The following is a 21,536-nucleotide window of genomic DNA, read 5'->3' on the forward strand; positions in this document are numbered from 1 at the left end:
AGAGGCTGAAGTGGAAGGTGATTTCTGCTCTGGTGTCAGGGTTGCTGTGGGGTAAGACCACAGAGCTCTGAGTCAATCACTTCCTAAGTAACTGATGTGGAAGAACAGAAAGGAGGGTTGATCTGTTTGTGATCATTTACTGGAGGAAACTTCACAGACATGTGGGACAGGTGGCTGCTCAGAGCAGGTGGAGCAGATGTAAGGACTCCTCTTTGAATTTATATGCAGTGAGTGAGAAGTTAAAGCTTCATGTATGTGAGCTGCCTCTGGCAGTTGGCAGGTGAAGGCGTTTCCTGACTGTGACCCTGCAGCTGCGCCCATGTTTCTCTGCCTGTGTTTAGTTTTTAACCTACACATGACTGCAGGACACGTATGATGCTTCATACTCTTATGTTGTTTTCTGTGTGTGTTACAGAGCAGTCAGCTGATCCAGGTGTTGTTATTCATCACTGAGAGCAGGTAACATTTACACACAAATGTAAAGTTTTCAATTCAATTCAATTTTATTTATACAGCGCCAAAACACAACAATCACCTCAAGGTGCTTCATGCTGTAAGGTAGACCCTAGAGTAATACATACAGAGGAAACCCAACAATCACCAACGCAGAGAGGTTTGCTGCTGCTGTAGCAGGAGAGTGTTACGGGTCCGAAATTGAGGACGAGAGTAAAACAATGATGGTCCAGAAGAGGTCAATCAAACAATTGATTTTAATGAATACACGCAGCGTGGGGAGACGTACACTGGAAACCATCAGTTGTAAATCCCCGCCCAAAAATACACTTCAGATTGCTTTTATAACATCAGGGTATTATGACGCCCCCTCTTGCGTTTACAAGCACATAGTTTGCATCTTAGGAACATTCTTTGCCCCTTGTACAGACACTGATCTATTCTAAGAAATAAATGCAGACACAGAAGTTCCCCTTTCTGGCATCCTCTTTCAAATATGGTGATGATCTCAGGCCTTTGAGGTCACCATGGACTGGACCTCTCCTTCTGTCACCTGTAACTAGGCAAACTCAAATGCAACAAGAAGCTGAATACATTCAGGCCTTTGCTCAGCTACTATTTTACTGTAACAATATACTCAGCATATGAGTTTTGATATATATATTCAACTCAATCATTTTAAAGTGGTTATAACTGCACCTGTCATAAACATGTTAATATTTGATTATGATAACCCCTGTAATACAAATTATAACATAATGGCAACAGCTTCAATAAATGCTTTGATGAAATGATAATTAATGCAATGATAAGATGATGGTTATGTAAAATAATCCCTGTAATTCCACAAGAGATTCAGGAGCAGACTGATGAACACTGACTTCTTTTCTTTGTTTGCGTAACAACGATTGAGGTCCATTCTCTACACTGACACACCTGTGTTTGATAACCTACCTGCTGCTCATTAACCTGACTCCTCCAGACACTACTTAGAGCATCGGCTCAGTGTTTCTGTTTGTTGGATCATTGCTACTTGTGTCAGTCGGCTCTTTTCTACTCTCGTATTCTCTTGGCCTTTGTTGTTACTGATTCTAATCGCCTGTTTCTTTGTATGCAGATTTCCTTGGACCTGTCCCTGATTCTGCCCTGAATCCCTGAGTGTGAGTTTGCAGTGTGGCGTGTACCAAAGAGGAGTGTGGAGAATGTGCCCCTTTCCTTGGATTGTTGTAACGGTCTTTTTACTTGTTCCCACCAGTCAGCCTTGGATTGCCTTCAGATTATACAGAATGCTGATGCATTCTGGTCAAACATTACTCCAGTTTTGGCTTCTATTCAATTCAATTCAATTCAATTCAATTTTATTTATATAGCGCCAAATCACAACAAAAGTCGCCTCAAGGCGCTTTATATTGTACAGTAGATAGCACAATAATAAATACAGAGAAAAACCCAACAATCATATTTCTTCATTGGTTGCCAGTAAATTTTAGAGCTCTTCATGGTGAAGCTCCCCAGGACATCTCTGACCTGTTTAAACCTCACGCTTCATCCTGAGCACTTAGGCCTTCAGGTCAGAGGTTACTGTTGGTCCCACGTACTCGGTTCAAAACACGAGTGGATTGTGATTTTCAGGCAGCGGCACCAAGGTCATCTCCTCCACCGTGTTTACACTGAATCCACTGAGTGTCTTTAAAAAGCAGCTGAAGGCATTTCTGTACAAACAAGCTTATAATTAATTAATCGTTTCATATTATTATTTTATTTAAACTTCTGGTTTTATTGTGAAGCAGTTTGTGATTTTTATCTGTGAGTGTGTGATCTACTGTAAACACATTTTACTTATTGTACTATAAGGTCATTAAGATCAGATGGGCTGACTGTGGGGAGCTGACATCATGTTTGTCTCTGAACAGGAGGCTGAGGACACCCTGGGCCTGATGGACCTTCATCCTTCCCTCTGCTCCTCTTCTTCATGCTGTCTGTGCTTTAGTCTGTTTTAAATACAGCTGTTAGCTCTCACCTGTGCACACAGTAACATCTGCTCAGGAAGCAGGTTCAGTAACTCTGAGTTTCCTGTTGTCATCTGTGCAGGTTTCAGACTTGCTCACAGACGCTGTGCTGCACTCTAACACACTCTCACACTGATGGAGGCTGCAGACTGTTTAGCACAGAGGTCCTCTGACTGCCAATCCACAGTCTCTGATTGGTGGGGACCCGCTGTACCCCTGAACCACAGACAGAAGCAGTGGTGAGACCTGAGGACACAGGTGTGAATGAGGGTCTGTGACCTCCTCAGAGAGCTGAGTCTGTGTGACAGAGCGTGGATGTGAGCCTGAGTCGGCAGGTTTCTGTAGTCACACAGCAGGAAACACTCACTGTGAGCTCAGCAGCATTAACATGCACTGAGAGCGACACACACAACTACTGTCTGTCCCCTCTGATGTCCACACAGACACACTTAGGCTGCAGCAGGTGCAGCAGGTGCAGCAGGTGAGGTCAAACACAGAAGCACTGAGATGAGCCGACAGCGCCCTCTGCTGGTCCCAGTTTGAGCTGCTGCTGTTAGTCCACAGACCATATTTGTTCATTCCTTTTTCCTCCTACATGCTCTCCTTCACACTCTTACATGTTTGTACTAAAGATCAGGAGTTATGGCTTTCTAGATGCGTGTCATCTGTTGCCATGGTAACTGACCCTGTTCAAGTTATCCTTCTTACTGGGACCAAAAGCTGGAGTTTCCTTCATCTGAGGATTAACAAACTCAAACCATCAAACCTGCTTCCTGGAACAGAACCTGTGTGTGTGTGTGTGTGTGTAATCTGTTTTGCTTTTGTTTTTCAATGAAATTCTTTTTAATGTTTTCTAAACGTTTGATCGGATAAAACGAATAAAACTCTTTGTTTGTTTTGGGGAACTTTTGTGTCATCATTATCAGATCTGTCCTGTGTCAGTGGAAGAATCAGCATCCCTGTCTGTCTTTTCCCTCTGAGCTCTTTATTGTAAGACATTTACAGATCTGAGCTCCATCAGTGTACATGTGGGTCCGACCTGCTGGTGTGCTGAGCTGCCACAGCCCTGCTGAGGGAACAAGTCCTGGTGCTGAGCCAAAGTCCAGTCTGAGGTCTGAGAGACTCTGTGTTCTCTGAACTGTTCAAATATCTCTGTGTGTAGTCACACTGAGAATCTTTACAAATTATCATCAGACTGAATAAAATAATAATAAGACTGCAATAAAAACATTTCAGTCTCTAAAATCACACAATAATCATGATCAATACTGAAATACGTCCTGATTTAAATTCTGATTATAATAATCATGATGATCATTTTGGCAGTGCTGATGCATGCTGGACTCCTGCCTCACACAACCTCAGTGAGGAGTTAATAATAAACTTTAACTCCTGCAGGAAGAGAACGTGAGGATCATGGGTCAATCAGATGATCATGAAGGAGTCCACAGTTTTATTATTTAGCTGATGTCAGCACCGACAGCAGAACACAACATCATCATGAAGTGGATTCAAAGACTGTTTGAATTTACAGATACAGCTTTAAAATACTATCAATATCATATAACCATCAAACAAGCAAAACTGCAGAGTTCATCACGACTGAACATCAAAGCTCTGAAGCTTCTAAACACATTTACACATCAGTGTGTTCAGCTCCAACTACACACTGTTTTTCTTTGTTTTGAAGCTTCGGATTTATGGAAAAACATGTGTTGGGATCAGCATGTTAGCCTGCATGCAGTCAGCTCCCTGTTTGTTGGAGAAACACACAGTTTACACAGGCAGAGGGTCAAAGGTCACGGGACAAACTAAGATCAACAGCGAGTAGACACAAGACTTCAGCGAAGCAAAAAAAAAAAAAAAAAACCCTTTAATCCAGCGCGTAGACACAGCCCAGAAACAACAACATAACATTCAGTGCGTAGACACAGCCCAGAAACACCTCTAACAAGCTCCAAACCAGACCTACTCAATCAACAACACCGAGATCCAAAGTCCAGAAGAAGAAACCCAAAGATGGACACTAACAGAGCTCTGTGACCAAACCAAAGAAAAGAAGGAAGAGCGAATACTTATAAGTTTACACTTCCCAAACTGTTCATCAAATCTGATAATCTTTTGTTCTTTTAAGACATGAAACACATTTTATCCATTGACATGAAAGTAGGGCTGCTCGATTATGGCAAAAATGATAATCACGATTATTTGACGATATTTATTTAACAATAACAATGTATTGAATAATGGCTTTAAAGATGTCAAAAAATAATATAAAATAGTGTGCAAATACTGATAACAGTGCAAATGTTTGCAATATAAACAATAAATGAAAAATGTAAACATCTACGTTTAGTGAACTTCAAAATACTGCATAATACTGGTTGTTCACTGTGTTAATTGAGCAGTGGTCTTTGGCGAGGAAAACGTTACCGCGTTTGTTATCTCCTTGTGTCTCTGGGAGCTGGTGGGATATTTAGTCGCGTTGTACAGGGTAGCGTGAATGGAGGTCTGTGAGGATGAAGCAGGTGTTGTCAAGAGATTTTCTCTATGTTCCTTCATTGTTTGATCGTATGTCACTTTGTGAGCGGTCTTCAAATGATTGAATAAATTTGTAGTGTTGCTCTGTGGTGCAGCTACGACACCGTAGCAAAGTTTCCACACTATGTCTACTTGATCCACGTCTGACTCCGCGAACCCGTAATGTTTCCACACCACTGAAGTCGTTTTATCTCTCTTTTCAACCAACGGCATTCTTTCTTCAGCAGCCATTATCCTCTCCTCACCAAACAACTTCTGCTTAGCTTTCCGAGCTTTCCGAGCTTCCCTCGGGTCCTCTTAATTGTTGTGACGCGTGTTCGAAACGCAGAGAGGTGCGCTCGATTTGCCACACGGAGCAGGGCGAGAGGAGGAGCTAATAATCGGCTCAGTCATTTTTAATGATCGTTGAAAGCCCAGATCGTAATCACGATTAAAATTCGATCAATTGAGCATCCCTACATGAAAGTGACGATACTATAAACTGTACATGACATCATTTTCCAGGTAAAAGATGATATTTTTGTATGAGCTGAGCTGGAATAACCCTGCTCGACCTGCCATTGTAATATTTTATGTGAAATATTATCACCTGAAGCAACTGTAATTTTAGCATTTTTTAGGCAAGTGTTTTTGTGATTTTGGGATTTTTAAATAAAATAGAATTAAATCAAATAGACTGAGAAAACAGAAATTTGCAATCTATGAATAAACCTCATCTAAACCATGTGCACAAGTGTAAAAGGTCATTCAGCCAATGAACTGTTTTAACTGTCATATTTGGATTCAGCTCATAATGAACAAAGAGCACATTTAGAATAGAATAGAATAGAATAGAATTCAACTTTATTGTCATTGCACATGTCACAGGTACAGGGCAACGAAATGCAGTTTGCATCCATCCAGAAAGTGCTTTAGCCGTGATATAGATATATTACAATATATATTAGCAATAATATAGATGTGTAAGTATATTACAGAAATGGGTCTATTATGGTATGTTATCATGTACACGGTGTGAAGTATGTTATGAATATTCTATAACTATAAGTATGTACAGGCTATGAACAGGATATAAATATGAAATAAAAATTATACAGAAATCTGAGATATACAGTTATACAGAAATGTGAACTATGTAAGTTATAAACAGTTGTAGGATTAAAAATTATCGTATGTACAGAATGATATTTACACAGAACTATACAGTAGTGCAGTTAAGATAAGTGAGATATGTGGATAATTGTGATAGTGATAAAGTGCTAGTGGTTGTGGGTGTGTGTATGTTCAGTCCATGAGTTTAACGTGGGTCAGATGTCAGGAGGCAGAGTTCAGGAGTCTGACAGCTGTGGGGAAGAAGCTGTTCTGGTACCTGGTGGTCTTAGTCCGGAGGCTCCTGTAGCGCCTCCCAGAGGGCAGGAGGGTGAAGAGTCTATGTGATGGGTGACTGGGGTCTCTGATGATTTTCCCAGCCCTTTTCAGACACCGCTTCCTGTAGATGTCTTTTATGGCAGGAAGTGGTGCTCCGGCGATGCGCTGGGCAGTTTTCACGACCCTCTGCAACGCCTTCCGGTCCGAGGCAGAGCAGTTCCCGTACCAGACTGTTATACAGTTGGTCAGGATGCTCTCGATGGTGCAGCAATAGAAGTTCACCAGCGATATTTGATGCCAGAACAGACGGGATTAACCCGACACAGGCTCAATCCTGAAGAAACAAACTACTGTACGACAGAGAACATGCTGCTTATCAGGAACAATCTCAAAGAAAACTGATTAATATGAAGTCACTGCTAATGAGACCAGCTGAGGACCTGGTGGAAACAAACACAGACCAGTGACCAGTTAGGGAATGAGAGAACTGACAGCTGTTATTTTAATCAGCCTGTCTCAGTTGTTTTAACTCTTAAGTATCACAAAGTAATGTGGTAACATCTGGTCAGCATTTTAATCGCTAGTTTAAAGGCTGTAGGTTGCAGCCATTGCTCTAACACTGTATAAATGTAACAGGCCTCAGTGCTGGTTCTAACAGTCTGAGCTGCTTCCAGCTTTATTTGTGAAGAGCACAGCAGCTTACAAACACGTAGCGAGCTCGTACAGCTGCGACGTAAAACTTTCAGAAGCTAAGATGACCTTAAAATAACGGGGCTACGTGCGGTGATGCTAGCATTAGCCACGTTAGCACGTTACCTTCAACAGGTGGTCAGAGGTTGCACTCTCCGTTTCGCAGCAGGGTCCCTTCATTCTTCACATATCCGTGTCTAGCCGAGTGTAAATCCCGAGACTGAACGGCCTTTGTACAAGCACACACGCTTCTTAGCAGAGCGACAGTGTTGCCAACTCCTCAGTAAGGAAAATCGCTATTGGTTGTCCTAAAAGTCGCTAGAAGTCGCTAAATAACGTCATCGACTAATTTGCATAATTGGTCATGCCAATGTAATTGTAACCTATGCTGTTGGAGAGAGAAATAACATCGTGGAAGAGACATAAAGTGAGTAAAAAACGTCCTAAATGCATTTAGAATTTATTTAGAACTACAAATTAAATTTCTTTTAGCAATTATTGTTTTCTTAATGTCACAATTCCAACCCTGCTCCTTTATCCGGGCTTGGACCAGCAAAAGTGACCCGAAATAGGCACTCTGGTGGAGTTACTTTGTGTGTGTGTTTATAAGTAGTTTTAAACCTTGTGATCCACAAAACAGCATAAGAGTAAAAGAAGAACTGACTGCGTTACATTCAGTGCGGAGCAGCGGCTTCGCTCATGTGCGATTCATTTGCAGTTTGCACGCATAGGTGTGAACATCTCCTGCCCTGATAGCAGCGGGGGGAGGACTATCCTCCGCCTGTGAGCGCTTTGGAACAGGCGAGGTTCACCGTGCCAAAGCACCGCTGCTTGTTGAGAGTAAAAGCGATACGCGCTTTCACGTCAAAAAGTCGTCATAAATAAGTCTCCAATAACACCAGAAAAAGTCGCCAGATTTGTCGCTAATCGCTTTTTAGAAAAAAAGTCGCTAAGGGGTCTGAAAACTCGCTAAATATAGCGACAAAGTCGTTAAGTTGGCAACACTGCAGGGCGAAGCTATGAGCTAGAAAAATCCGGGCTGGCAGACAGCCTGACCAACCAATCAGAGAGCTCCTTACATCCCACGGTGTGGATAATTTGAATAGCAGCAGGATTTTTAAAATGAAGTTGTTAATCCAACTGCTAATCCACATGTTAACCCCTGAGCGAACAGGAAAGGGAAATGGATTTTGAAATGCAGTTTATTAAACTGGGTTTTGAAAATGTTTTTGAAATGAAGACTTAAAAAGCATTTGAAAAATCAGTTTATTAAATTGGAATTCAAAAATGAATTTACAAACGCAGATTTTATTCTACAATTCATTAATTAAGCAAAGAATTTTTTATTTTGATGCGCGTGGCTCTTGTGGTCCTCCATACAAAACACCAACAAATAGAAAAAAGACTAAAGGGAGGTGTGGACTTGATGAGACCGTGACGAGATGTGTGGACTTCACGGGACCACTAAGACCTTGTTGTACAGAGTCGTTTTGATGGGTTGCATATGGTAACAGGGATGTTAGCGTGACTCTGAGGGCATCTCTGCTGATCAGAAGTCTGCATCTGTATCTCTGCTCCTCGGTGAGTCAGCTGTTCATTCATTCCAGCTCCAATCACTCAAAGAGGAAAACTAAGACATAAAGACTGTGGCAAACTAAAATGTACGTTTAAATACAAACAGATGGATGGGACTGGACCTGGCCATCATAGGTGGAGTATACTCTGTCAGATCTACGGCCTGTTTAGAAGTGCTAATAAACATAAAGGAAAGAGGAAAACAGCTGTAATGAAAATTCTCTCAGCTGCAGACTTGCTGCGGTAATAAATATTAAATATAAAAAGTGAATTCAAACTTAATCTGTGTACAGATCTGATCTGAGGTCAGCTGGTACTGTTGGGTCTGTCTAGCACAGGCCCACCGCTGGAACGAGACAATTTAACTACACAGCAAAAGCATTGAACACCAAGTAGGCAAAGTTCCTTGTGCTACTCATGCATGAGGGAAACCTGCCTGGAGCCAAGTGTCCTTCCACCCACTTGACCTCCGTCAGACTCTCAGCCAGGTTCCCCATAGCACTCCTTTTATTGTGGTTACATGAATATGCATAGGTTCATTAACATATAACGTCTTACATAGGTATACATGTGAACAAAGAATACCTTGTCTGTGTGTGTGTGGGGGGGGGGGGGGGGGGGGTGTCAGAGTGTGACCCCATAAAGACTTCCCTAAACCTGCTGGTCTGGAAGTCCAGCAGTTCATCTAAACAAAAGGCACTTAGCCTAAAACAGACATAGATACGTTTATCCTACCACAAAACAATAAGAGAAGGTACGACCTCTCCCATGCTCCCAGGATGTGTGTGTGAATGCCAGAACACTCTGGAATGCACACAAAGCCTTTGCAGACTATTAAGGATCACACATCCTATCACTGCACAATCGATTATACACCTCTAAGCATATATGGTTAAATATTTCTAAGCATAAATGACAATCAACAATACAAATCTGACAGGTACACTGCTGGTGTTTCAGGGTCAGATGGTAATGTTTGCAGAACAATAAAGTTTTTCCAAAATTCTTCACAGCCTACAAGACCGAGACCGAGACAAGACCGAGACAAAAACTCTTTAAACTGCAGCCAGATGCTGCTTTGTTTACGGGTCTCAGGCATATTTATGTGTTTTTGCTTTCGCACAGCCCTCCTCACCGCTGTCTACTGTCTCACTCACTTACTGAGAGGACAGACGCACACTCCACTTGACTGTCACGTCTCTCACCCTCTCTGTTTTTCACATAATGATATTATCCTATATCCTCGCATGTGATTGGCTACAATATGGAGGAGCATAGCTGAGCCACTGTGTGAGAGCTGAGCAGCGAAAGGAAATTAAGAGAGGAGCCGGTGTTCTGACAAAATGTCCTACTTTGGCAAAACGTCCTACCGTAAGTAGTTTATGCACATTTCTGCTGTCACAGAGTAATTCCAGCACAAATGTAAGTAGGTATGACGGTTTGCCACGTAACTTTGCCCATCAGAGTATGTTTGTAGGTCACATTCACAAAGCCAGGATGGGTTGCCACTTCATTTTACCCATTAAAGTATGTTTGTAGGTCACATTCACAAAGGTAGCATGGTTTGGCACTTCATTTTACCCGTCAGAGTATGTTTCTAGCTCTTATTAACAAAGGTAAGATGATTTGCTACTGAATTCTCGCTGTAAAATAATGCTTCTAGCTCATATTAACAAAGGTAGGACAATTTGCCACTTAATTATAGCTGTTAAAGTATGCTTGTACATCACATTTACAAAGGTAGGACGGTTTGGCACTGAATTTCGTGTTGTGCGCATGCGTAGAAACAACGGGTAGGATGGTTTGTCAGGTAGGATGGATTCCCAGAACACCGGTTCTGATCTCAATGCAGACAAAACAAAGCTGTTGTTTTCCAAATCAAAGAAATGGGACCAAACGATTGAGTCAGTAATCACTCTTGAAGCTAATAAAATAGAGTTGGTTCACACGTTTAAATATCTGTTTATCTGATGGCTTGCTCACCTTCAAACCACATTTAGAGGATCTCATGAAAAAACTAAAGTTTACACTGAGTTTTATTTTCAAAATAAGTCGTGTTTTTCTTTGAATACAAAGAAGCAGCTTGTTGCTGACACAGTTTTACCTGAAAATATTCTATATATGAATGATTCTGTTTGCTGTCTTTGAACAGTTGATACCATGCTTCTCTGGGGTCCTGGGACTCGGTCCACTCTGGCCCGCGGGCTCATCGCTACAGTCCCCTGTGCTTTCAGTGGCTTCCATGGCTGCTGGGTGACCCCCTGTCATGGCTCCTGACACCCACTATCAGATAGTTACATGGAGAAACCTTTGAATACAAATGCGCTCACGCACACAGGTGTGGATACAGGTGTACACACAGGTGTGGATACAGGTGTACACACAGGTGTGGATACAGGTGTACACACAGGTTGCTGTGGTCTCTCTAATGTGAAAAAAGAACAAAGAAAAAAGAAGAAACCTGTGACTGTTTCCAGCTGTGTGAAGATAAAAGCTGCACAGCTGTTTGTGCAGCCTCACACATCAACACACAAGTGGTTCAGCTCCAAGTCAGAAAAACACTGAAAACAGGAGTGAAGAGCTGCTGGTTACACAGCAATTCAATTCAATTCAATTTTATTTATATAGCGCCAAATCACAACAAAAGTCGCCTCAAGGCGCTTCATAGGTACAGAGAAAAACCCAACAATCATATGACCCCCTATGAGCAAGCACTTTGGCGACAGTGGGAAGGAAAAACTCCCTTTAACAGGAAGAAACCTCCGGCAGAACCAGGCTCAGGGAGGGCGGGGCCATCTGCTGCGACCGGTTGGGGTGAGAGAAGGAAAACAGGATAAAGACATGCTGTGGAAGAGAGACAGAGATTAATAACAGATATGATTCAATGCAGAGAGGTCTATTAGCACATAGTGAGTGAGAAAGGTGACTGGAAAGGAAAAACTTAATGCATCATTGGAATCCCCGGCAGCCTACGTCTATTGCAGCATAACTAAGGGAGGATTCAGGGTCACCTGGTCCAGCCCTAACTATATGCTTTAGCAAAAAGGAAAGTTTTAAGCCTAATCTTGAAAGTAGAGATAGTGTCTGTCTCCCGAATCCAAACTGGAAGCTGGTTCCACAGAAGAGGGGCCTGAAAACTGAAGGCTCTGCCTCCCATTCTACTTTTAAATACTCTAGGAACAACAAGTAGGCCTGCAGAGCGAGAGCGAAGTGCTCTAATAGGGTGATATGGTACTACAAGGTCATTAAGATAAGATGGGGCCTGATTATTTAAGACCTTGTATGTGAGGAGCAGGATTTAATTAATTAATTAATCAGTGTGAGACTGTTTCACTGATTCAAGCAGAGATTTATATAAATGAGCTTTTATGAGTTATTATATTATCTGATCAGGCCGTTTGCTCCTGTTAAAGATAAATTTGCATCAATCTAACGTTGTGGATATTCATGAGTCTAACAGTTTAAGCCTGTATGTGACTTTGTGTCCTTGAACGGCCCTGACAGACTGCTGTAGTCCATAATATTCATTTTTCCTGCTGACTAAAATAAGCAGCTGAGCTCTGTGAGGGGAGAGCTGCTGCTAACAGGTGAGTCTGTTACCTGGACTGGACTGAGTGAGCTGCTGTGTCACAGCTTTATCAGTGACACACTCAGTGTGTGTGTGTGATATGTCATAGTGCTTGAAACACACATGAAAATATATTAAAGGTTGATTCTTTTTTTCTTTTGGTTTGTGGAACAAAAATCAGCAACAAAGAAACGCTAGTACGTGCTGCCTTTAGGTGCACCTGGTAAATTCAGGAATCTCTGCTCCAAACCACAGCAGGTTGTTTTCAAGGCTTTTCTGGGTTAATGTTTGTTTGTTGGCATAAACATGTCTGTGATCACTGTGTTGTTCTTTTTGATGCAGTATTTCATGTAACTAAAATCATAACAATAAAGTAAGTTTAACAGTTTAGTGCTCATGCAGCATTTTAGATTAACTGAAGGCTTTTCAGGGAGTTTTAGGACGTCCTGATAATAATGAATTACAGTAGTCCAGCCTGGAAGTAATACATGCATGAACTAGCTCTTCTGGACAGAGATCTCTGGTGCGCTGCAAAAACCCTGAATTCTAGTCAAAATATCTTATTACACTTAAAATAAGACACAATCAGCTACAGAGCAACATTTTGTAAGATATATGAACTTTTTTCAAGACAGTGAATCTTGAAACCAGAGAAAAACTAGAGAATTTTAACTTGTTTCATTGACAGATTTGTTATTATTATTATTTCAAGCTAAAATATTTATTAGAATTCAAATTTAGACAGAAATAAAGTGAATAATATTATTTTATTATTACATTGATGCAGCACATGGTTCAGTTAGCTTTGTATAAACATGTGTTAGAAATGTTCTTCAATCAGCTCTTTTTACTCTCTTACATTTCACAGCCAGTACTTTTTTACTTTTACTTGAGTAAAGAAGTTGAATTAGTACTTGGAGTATTTTTAACAGTAGTACTTCTACTTCAGTACAGACTGTGTGTACTTTTACCACCTGTGTCTGAGACCTCCTTCAGGGTCTACCTGAAGCTCTCAGTCTGCTGTGGAAAAAGGAAATCCAGGTGAGTTTCTCCTGATCACCTGAGGCCGTCATTACTGTGTGAACCCACACACCACTCCTCACTCCTCCCACCCGCTGCACACAGTCACTGAGTACAGACCGGCCGATTCCTGTAAAGGGAGAGGCAGGAAGAGGCGGAGCAAAGACAAGAAGTTCAACGTCATTTTGCAGAAGTGAAAGTGTGAGAGAGCAGCAGCAGAGCTGCAGTTGAGTCCTGTTTGTCTCTAAAAGAAGATTCACTGGAGTCCATCAGGTTTCTCTCAGCAACAGTGGTGAGTGCAGCTGATCACACTTCCTGTTTCTACACAAATCTTCACTCTGTTCACTTCATCAGGGCTCTAGAGCGCCACCTCATTTCTCCATGGTGCAACTTTGGCTACGTCCACACTCGCCCGGATAGATTTGAAAACAGCGCTCCGTGTCCACAGTAGCGTTTTCAGTTGTTCTCACAGAGTTGCGCGTCCACATTAAAACGGCCGGAAACGCTTACGTTCCAGTCCTGCGCATGCGTGAAACGCAAGACGATTCGACCGGTCTCATTTCTGTCGGCCATTTATTTACTTTCCGGCTGTTTGAAACGTCGCGGCAAAAGGTGGAGGAAAAGGACTGAGTTTTTTAAATGGACTAACAATGAGGTAGAGTTGTTGTTGCGAGTAACACAAAAGTACAAAGTTGCAAAAGTGAGCGAGAATTAAAGAATTTGAAGAAAAGCTATGTGGAGCATGTACAGACTGATATTAATCTTTAATAGGGCTGTCAACACTGAGAGCAAACAAAACAACTGCTGTATAATGCTCTCCACTATCTTTGTTTAATTGGTCACATGACTGCATCACATGACTAACATGCATCATCGTTTTAGAAAGTCTCTGTTTTCACTGTTCACACTGTGACGCAAACGCACCGTCGCCAAATGTATTAGTTTTCAAAATGTTTTCCTTGGGGAAAACTATGGGCTCAAATTGTGGTCATAAATATTTTGTACTTGTAAATCAGTTTTGTACTTGTAAATCCGGATTTGTATGTGTACAAATAATTTGTATGTGTACAAATAATTTGTGTGTGTGTGTGTGTGTGTGTGTGTGTAAAAAGGATTTGTGTGTGTGTGTAAAAAGGATTTGTGTGTGTGTGTGTGTGTGTGTGTGTGTAAAAAGGATTTGTGTGTGTGTGTGTGTGTGTGTGTAAAAAGGATTTGTGTGTGGACTTAGCCAAAAAATACGTGTAAAACTCAGCAAGTTACAAGTACGAATTTTGACCCTATTTTTCTCCCTTTGATCTGATTGACCAATGTCATGTCAATCACAAATGTAATTATCCAATCAGAGAACAGATGGGTTTGGCTATTGGAGGGGTGACTTATGGAGCTTCAGGTCCTTGAAGGGAATAAATGCCCTTTTACATGCCAGCCCAGCGTTTTCCTTCATCACCACGAAGGAAAACAGTCTGTGGTCGTCCGAGTTTGGTGATTTTTGTGTCACAGGTCTACGTGCTTAATACAGGGACTTCCAGAGCCTTTTCAACAGCGCTGCAGACCGCGGGGGGCAGTGTTGTGGAAATGACAGTATTCACTAGTGGGGATAGTTACAGAGCTTTCTTCGTTATGAATTAGCATACATGTTTTTATTGAACATTTGAAGAACTAGCAAAAAAAACAGAAACTAGAGCTGCTGTAAAAACCCACAGAGCTCAGCAGCCAGCGCAACAAATTCTGGATCCTTTGCTTTTAATTAGCATTAGCAGCACATCCTGCGTCCGATGTGAAAGGACTTTTATGCTGCGCACAGTGACTCACAGCACTGGTCCCGGGTCAGCCCTGACTTTGTGTTAAACTAATCCTAAAGTAATAATGGTATTTCTAACCACTGACATACCACAACTTTATCCTTTCAACAGCTGCTGAAAGTTAGCGGACCTAGCTGCTATCGGATATTTATATAGAGATCCTCCAGCTTCAAACTGTATTACCCTTCAAGGACCTGCATTTCAAAAAAGCGCCCCTCCGACAGCCAAACCCATCTGTTCTCTGATTGGATAGTTAAATTTGTGATTGACATGACATTGACCAATCAGGTGAAAGGAAGAAAAATAGGGTCAAAATTCGTACTTGTAACTTGCAGAGTTTCACAGGTATTTTTTTTGGCTAAGCCCACATACAAATCTTTTTTACGCACACACAAATTCTTTTTACACATACAAATCCGGATTAACAAGTACAAAACTGATTTACAAGTACAAAGTTTTTATGACCACAATTTGAGCCCATAGAAAACGCCGTCTCAGTGTGGACGGGAGGCCAAAACGGAGAGAAAACAGTGCTTTTTCAAACGAAACCGCATTAGTGTGGACGTAACCTAAACAAATGCTAGGTCACACCGGTATGACCAGCCATTCGAGCAAAAACAAAAGGAAAAACCCTGCAAGTCTCCGTGTGGTCAACAACACATTATGCCCATATTGTTGGCTAAACCAATCAGAGAGGGCAGGACCTCTCTGATTGGCCGTGGTCCAGATGTTCCTGCAGGCCTACGTGTGTACGTTTGAAAGTGCAGGAGGTGAGCAGCCTGATAGGAGTGGATGTAGCTGTGTGTAATGAGAAAAGATGAAACAAACGATTGATAAGTTTTTCGTTAAGGCCAGTGTTCTGACACGGAGCCATCAACCTCTCAGTGTCTTAACAGTCGAAGAAGCTATTGAAGAATCTTGTTCTGTGTGTGATGCTGCTGTCCGCTCTGTTGTGTCTGAGATTGTATGTGCAGGTCCATGGAGGCAAGTTTTGTTCCTATAATCCTCTCCACAGACTTTCTGACTCTTTGTAGAGCCTTCCTCTCTGTCTGTGTGGTGTTTCCATACCAGACAGTGATGCCTGCGGTGAGGATGCTCTCTATCAGTCCTCTGTAGGCCTGGGTGAGAGGGTGGTGGTTCATGCCGGCTTTCCTGAGCAGCCTAATGAAATAAAGCCTTTGCTGGGCTTTTTTCACAGTTGCTGTGGTGTTGAGAGTCCAGCTCAGGTCTGATGCAACCTGCAGTCCCAGGAATCTGTGGCTGTTTGCTCCAAAAGTCCAGTATTAATTCCTTGGTCTTGTCTGTGTTGAGGATGAAGTGAAGAAGCTTCTCTGATGAAAAGAAACTTAAAGCAGTCCATACGCATTTCTTTCCAAGCTGCTCAGACTACTGACGCTTGTTTGTCTCTTTTTAAAAATGAAATTTAAAGTGAATTTTGAATCAAATGTGTTTCTTTTCTTTCTCCCTCAGAGTGCAGACATGTCTGCTGCCAGCAATCTGCGATCTGAAGATCAGTTTCTGTGCTCCATCTGTCTGGATGTGTTCACTGATCCAGTCACTACATCATGTGGACACAACTTCTGCAAAACCTGCATCAGTCAGCACTGGGACATGAATCAGAGCTGTCAGTGTCCCATGTGTAAAGAGACTTTCTACACTAGACCTCAGCTGAAGGACAACACCTTCATCTCTGAGATGGTTGCTCAGTTCAGACGTGAAGCTCAGCAGAAAGCCAGCAGCAGCAGCTCAGAGCAACAAGCTGCCAAACCAGGAGAAGTTCCCTGTGACGTCTGCACTGGAACCAGACTGAAGGCCCTGAAGTCCTGCCTGGTGTGTCAGACCTCCTACTGTCAGACTCACCTGGAGCCTCATCTGACAGTGAAAGGCCTGAAAAGACATCAGCTGATTGATGCTGTGGAGAACCTGGAAGGCAGGATGTGCACGAAGCACAATAACCTTCTGCAGCTGTTCTGTAAGACCGACCAGACATGTGTCTGCATGCTCTGCTCTGTTTTAGACCACAAGAACCACGAGTTTGTTCCTCTGAGAGAAGAATATGAAGGAAAGAAGGCAGAGCTGGAGAAGACAGAGGCTGAGATTCAGCAGATGATCCAGAAGAGACGACTGAAGATTCAGGAGATCACAGAGTCGGTGAAGATGAGTAAAGATGCTGCAGACAGACTGAAAGCAGAAGGTGTTCAGGTCTTCACTGCTCTGATGGAGTCTGTTGAGAGACGCCTGAAGGAGCTCATGAAGGAGATCGAAGACAAACAGGAAACTACAGAGAAACAGGCTGAAGGTCTCATCAAAGATCTGGAACACGAAATCTCTGAGCTGATGGAGAGAAGCTCTGAGGTGGAGCAGCTCTCAGGCTCTGAAGACCACCTCCTCCAAGGCTTCTCCTCCCTGAAAGCTGCTCCACCCAGCAAGGACTGGACAGAGGTCAGAGTTCATCCACCATCATATGAGGAGACCGTGGGGAGAGCTGTGGCTCAGCTGGAGGAGACAGTCTGGAAACCCATGAAGAAGAAGCTGTTAGAGGCTGAGCTGCAGAGGGTGCAGCAGTATGAGGTGGATGTGACTCTGGATCCTGATACAGCAAATCCATGGCTCATCCTGTCTGATGATGGAAAACAAGTGTATCATAGTGATGTGAAGAAGAATCTTCCAGACAACCCAGAGAGATTTTCTCTGTGTGCTAATGTTTTAGGAGAGCAGAGTTTCTCTTCAGGCAGATTTTACTTTGAGGTTCAGGTTAAAGGAAAGACTAAATGGACTTTAGGAGTGGCCACAGAGTCGATCAACAGGAAGGGACAAATCATACTGAGACCTCAGGATGGTTTCTGGACTGTAGGGCTGAGAAATGGAAATGAGTACAAAGCTCTTGCTGACCCTCCAGTCCGTCTCTGTCTTCATCCTGGTCCTGAGAAGGTGGGGGTGTTTGTGGATCATGAGGAGGGTCTGGTCTCCTTTTATGATGTAGGTGCTGCAGCTCTGATCTACTCCTTTACTGGCTGCTCCTTCACTCACAAACTCCACCCATTCTTCAGTCCCTGTCTGAATGATGGTGGTAAAAACTCTGCACCTCTGATCATCTGTCCTGTCAATCAAACTGAGTCGATCAACGACTGATTTTATTTGATGAACTGATTGATTTTTATTAAAGGAAATATAACCCAGCTGGAGAAACGGTTAAAAATAAGATAAGCTTTATAAGGTATTTGTTTAGTTTCAGAATCATTCTTTTATTTGTTTTATTTCATTGTCACAAGAAGTGATAATGTAAAAAATGTTTTATTTTCACGCTTCCTGCTGCTGGGCCTAGGAGGAGCTTTTATTTTGAAGATTAACAGGAGGTTGTGTGTTTTACGTGGCGTAGTGTTAGTGTTACCATCCGAGGAAAAAGAAAAATCTGACGCTATCTTGATTAGCAGCAGAAACTGTCTCGGTTAAGGAAGCAAAGCTTCATAAAAGTTGTTAAAAAGTTAATAGTGTTCCACGTGTCTCTGTAAGCTAACTGATTTACCTTCTGTGTTTAATGATCATAATGATGATGCTAATCATAGTAGTTGATGCATATTTGTCTACTGTATGTGTCATGTCAATGATGAGCGTTTGTGTTATGAGGGAACAAATGCAATTTGATAGCTTTTGTGAATTTAGTGTAACGTATGTTCTGAAGAAATTTAAGCTTTAACATTTGTATTTTATTTGTCTAATAAATGTGTTACGTGTGTGTCTATTGCAACTATGTTGGTTGACAGAAGTTCTAACACGAGTTACAATTTAATCTGTTAACTGAAGAGTACTACACTTTTCCAGGATGTAAGTAATTGCAAATTGCAGTTATTGTTGTTGAATTTATGATTAATTTGAATGCTGAAATAAGTGATAGATCAGAGACTATAAACCTGTTTTTAAATACAGGTCAGGTCTTTTAGTGAGCTTTGAGCTCCACGAGAAAAGGCCAGTGATTCCAATTGATGGCGAGCCACCCAGTGTGATTTCCAGGATCCAGATCTGCACACAACCAGTCAGACAGCCAATGGTTTATCTGATTTCTGGTAGGATTCCACCAGTCACCCCAACTGGCAACAGTGAACAGACAAAAAGAGTGCACTCTAGACCAGGGGTAGGCAACCTTTCTTATGGCGAGTGCCATTTAAAATTTCCTGTGAGGTCAGTGTGCCATATGATTGCATTAGCAATAAATTTAATAACGCTCTATATTAACAGTTACACACTATATAGAACAACTTTATAGAATTATATTTGTTCGCAGATGTTGGCAGCTATCAGCAAATGGTTACCAGCTATTTCAAAACAAAAAAAAGACACTTTTTATCAATAACAAGAACTCCATGACAGCAAATGAACTGTACAACAGAAAATACAAATGCTATTTATGGTCTCCTCACAACATCCATCCATCCATCCGCTTCCGCTTATCCTTTTCAGGGTCGCGGGGGGCGCTGGAGCCTATCCCAGCTGTCATAGGGCGAGAGGTGGAGTACACCCTGGACAGGTCGCCAGTCTGTTGCAGGGCCAACACACAGGGACAGACAACCATTCACACTCACATTCACTCGCACATTCACACCTAGTGACAATTTCGATTATCCAGTTAACCTATCCCACAACTGGCAACTCTACTAACTAACCTTATGAATAAAATAAAGTTCGCTACAACAATGCTGATGAAAACTCCGTCATGCTAGTACGCAGTACGAGTTATTGTAACTGACTGTAAACAGTCAGCACAACAAAAATAAACTCCACCTAAACTTGGTTTATATCTGACCCAGATAGACTGCAGGTCATAACTTCTTACCTGAAGTTCAGTTCACCTGACACTCGGACCGGTACTGCCTCGGGTCTCTGCTCCTCCTGCCACCCCTTTCCCTCATCCACCTGCTGGCCTCCACCACTTGCTAATGTTACTGAATCAGTGGAAGCACCGCCATAGCCACCACCAAACAACGGAGTTATTTTTACACACCGGCCAGCATCTGGCCAATCCACCACCTTTCATTGTTTATACCGCTACAAAAAAAAAAAAAAAAAATCATCGGCCCACCGAGCGTGCCATCAGTTAACCCTTCGCATGCCAGCTGTGGCACGCGTGCCCAGGGTTGCCGACCCCTGCTCTAGACTATAAAAACACTAAGTGTGAAACTTCACTGGACCTTTTTTTGCTGACTGACAGATCATTGCATATCATTCCCTCATTCGATCTGTGTTTTGACTTGACTGAGCCTCTACAGGGAGTGCAGAATTATTAGGCAAGTTGTATTTTTGAGGAATAATTTTATTATTGAACAACAACCATGTTCTCAATGAACCCAAAAAACTCATTAATATCAAAGCTGAATGTTTTTGGAAGTAGTTTTTAGTTTGTTTTCAGTTTGAGAGCTATTTTAGGGGATATCTGTGTGTGCAGGTGACTATTACTGTGCATAATTATTAGGCAACTTAACAAAAACAAATATATACCCATTTCAATTATTTATTTTTACCAGTGAAACCAATATAACATCTCCACATTCACAAATATACATTTCTGACATTCAAAACAAAACAAAAACAAATCAGCGACCAATATAGCCACCTTTCTTTGCAAGGACACTCAAAAGCCTGCCATCCATGGATTCTGTCAGTGTTTTGATCTGTTCACCATCAACATTGCGTGCAGCAGCAAGCACAGCCTCCCAGACACTGTTCAGAGAGGTGTACTGTTTTCCCTCCTTGTAAATCTCACATTTGATGATGGACCACAGGTTCTCAATGGGGTTCAGATCAGGTGAACAAGGAGGCCATGTCATTAGTTTTTCTTCTTTTATAGCCTTTCTTGCCAGCCACGCTGTGGAGTACTTGGACGCGTGTGATGGAGCATTGTCCTGCATGAAAATCATGTTTTTCTTGAAGGATGCAGACTTCTTCCTGTACCACTGCTTGAAGAAGGTGTCTTCCAGAAACTGGCAGTAGGACTGGGAGTTGAGCTTGACTCCATCCTCAACCCGAAAAAGGCCCCACAAGCTCATCTTTGATGATACCAGCCCAAACCAGTACTCCACCTCCACCTTGCTGGCGTCTGAGTCGGACTGGAGCTCTCTGCCCTTACCAATCCAGCCACGGGCCCATCCATCTGGCCCATCAAGACTCACTCTCATTTCATCAGTCCATAAAACCTTAGAAAAATCAGTCTTGAGATATTTCTTGGCCCAGTCTTGACGTTTCAGCTTGTGTGTCTTGTTCAGTGGTGGTCGTCTTTCAGCCTTTCTTACCTTGGCCATGTCTCTGAGTATTGCACACCTTGTGCTTTTGGGCACTCCAGTGATGTTGCAGCTCTGAAATATGGCCAAACTGGTGGCAAGTGGCATCTTGGCAGCTGCACGCTTGACTTTTCTCAGTTCATGGGCAGTTATTTTGCGTCTTGGTTTTTCCACACGCTTCTTGCGACCCTGTTGACTATTTTGAATGAAATGCTTGATTGTTCGATGATCACGCTTC

General features: G+C 42.3%; 1 protein-coding gene and 1 long non-coding RNA gene across 3 annotated transcripts; both read left to right on the forward strand.

The window, feature by feature from the left end:
• Positions 1 to 414: 414 nt before the first annotated feature.
• Positions 415 to 3,258, forward strand: LOC120438724. Its single transcript, XR_005612083.1, has 3 exons — positions 415 to 459; positions 1,571 to 1,613; positions 2,367 to 3,258. It is a non-coding gene; the product is annotated as an uncharacterized LOC120438724 (long non-coding RNA).
• A 10,118-nt stretch (positions 3,259 to 13,376) lies between these two features.
• On the forward strand, positions 13,377 to 18,774 carry LOC120438620 (E3 ubiquitin-protein ligase TRIM21-like). Of its 2 annotated transcripts, none has more exons than XM_039609029.1 (2): positions 13,377 to 13,516; positions 16,497 to 18,774. In XM_039609029.1, the coding sequence occupies exon 2, from the start codon at positions 16,506 to 16,508 to the stop codon at positions 18,156 to 18,158; it is 1,653 nt and encodes a 550-aa protein (XP_039464963.1). In that variant the 5' UTR covers positions 13,377 to 13,516; positions 16,497 to 16,505; the 3' UTR covers positions 18,159 to 18,774. The 2 variants fall into 2 exon arrangements, with proteins under 2 accessions (XP_039464963.1, XP_039464964.1); XM_039609030.1 differs by lacking the exon at positions 13,377 to 13,516 and adding an exon at positions 13,574 to 13,879.
• The last annotated feature ends 2,762 nt before the right edge of the window (positions 18,775 to 21,536 follow it).

The sequence above is a fragment of the Oreochromis aureus genome, linkage group 3 (assembly GCF_013358895.1).
Source record: "Oreochromis aureus strain Israel breed Guangdong linkage group 3, ZZ_aureus, whole genome shotgun sequence".
Classification (NCBI taxonomy): Eukaryota; Metazoa; Chordata; class Actinopteri; order Cichliformes; family Cichlidae; genus Oreochromis; species Oreochromis aureus.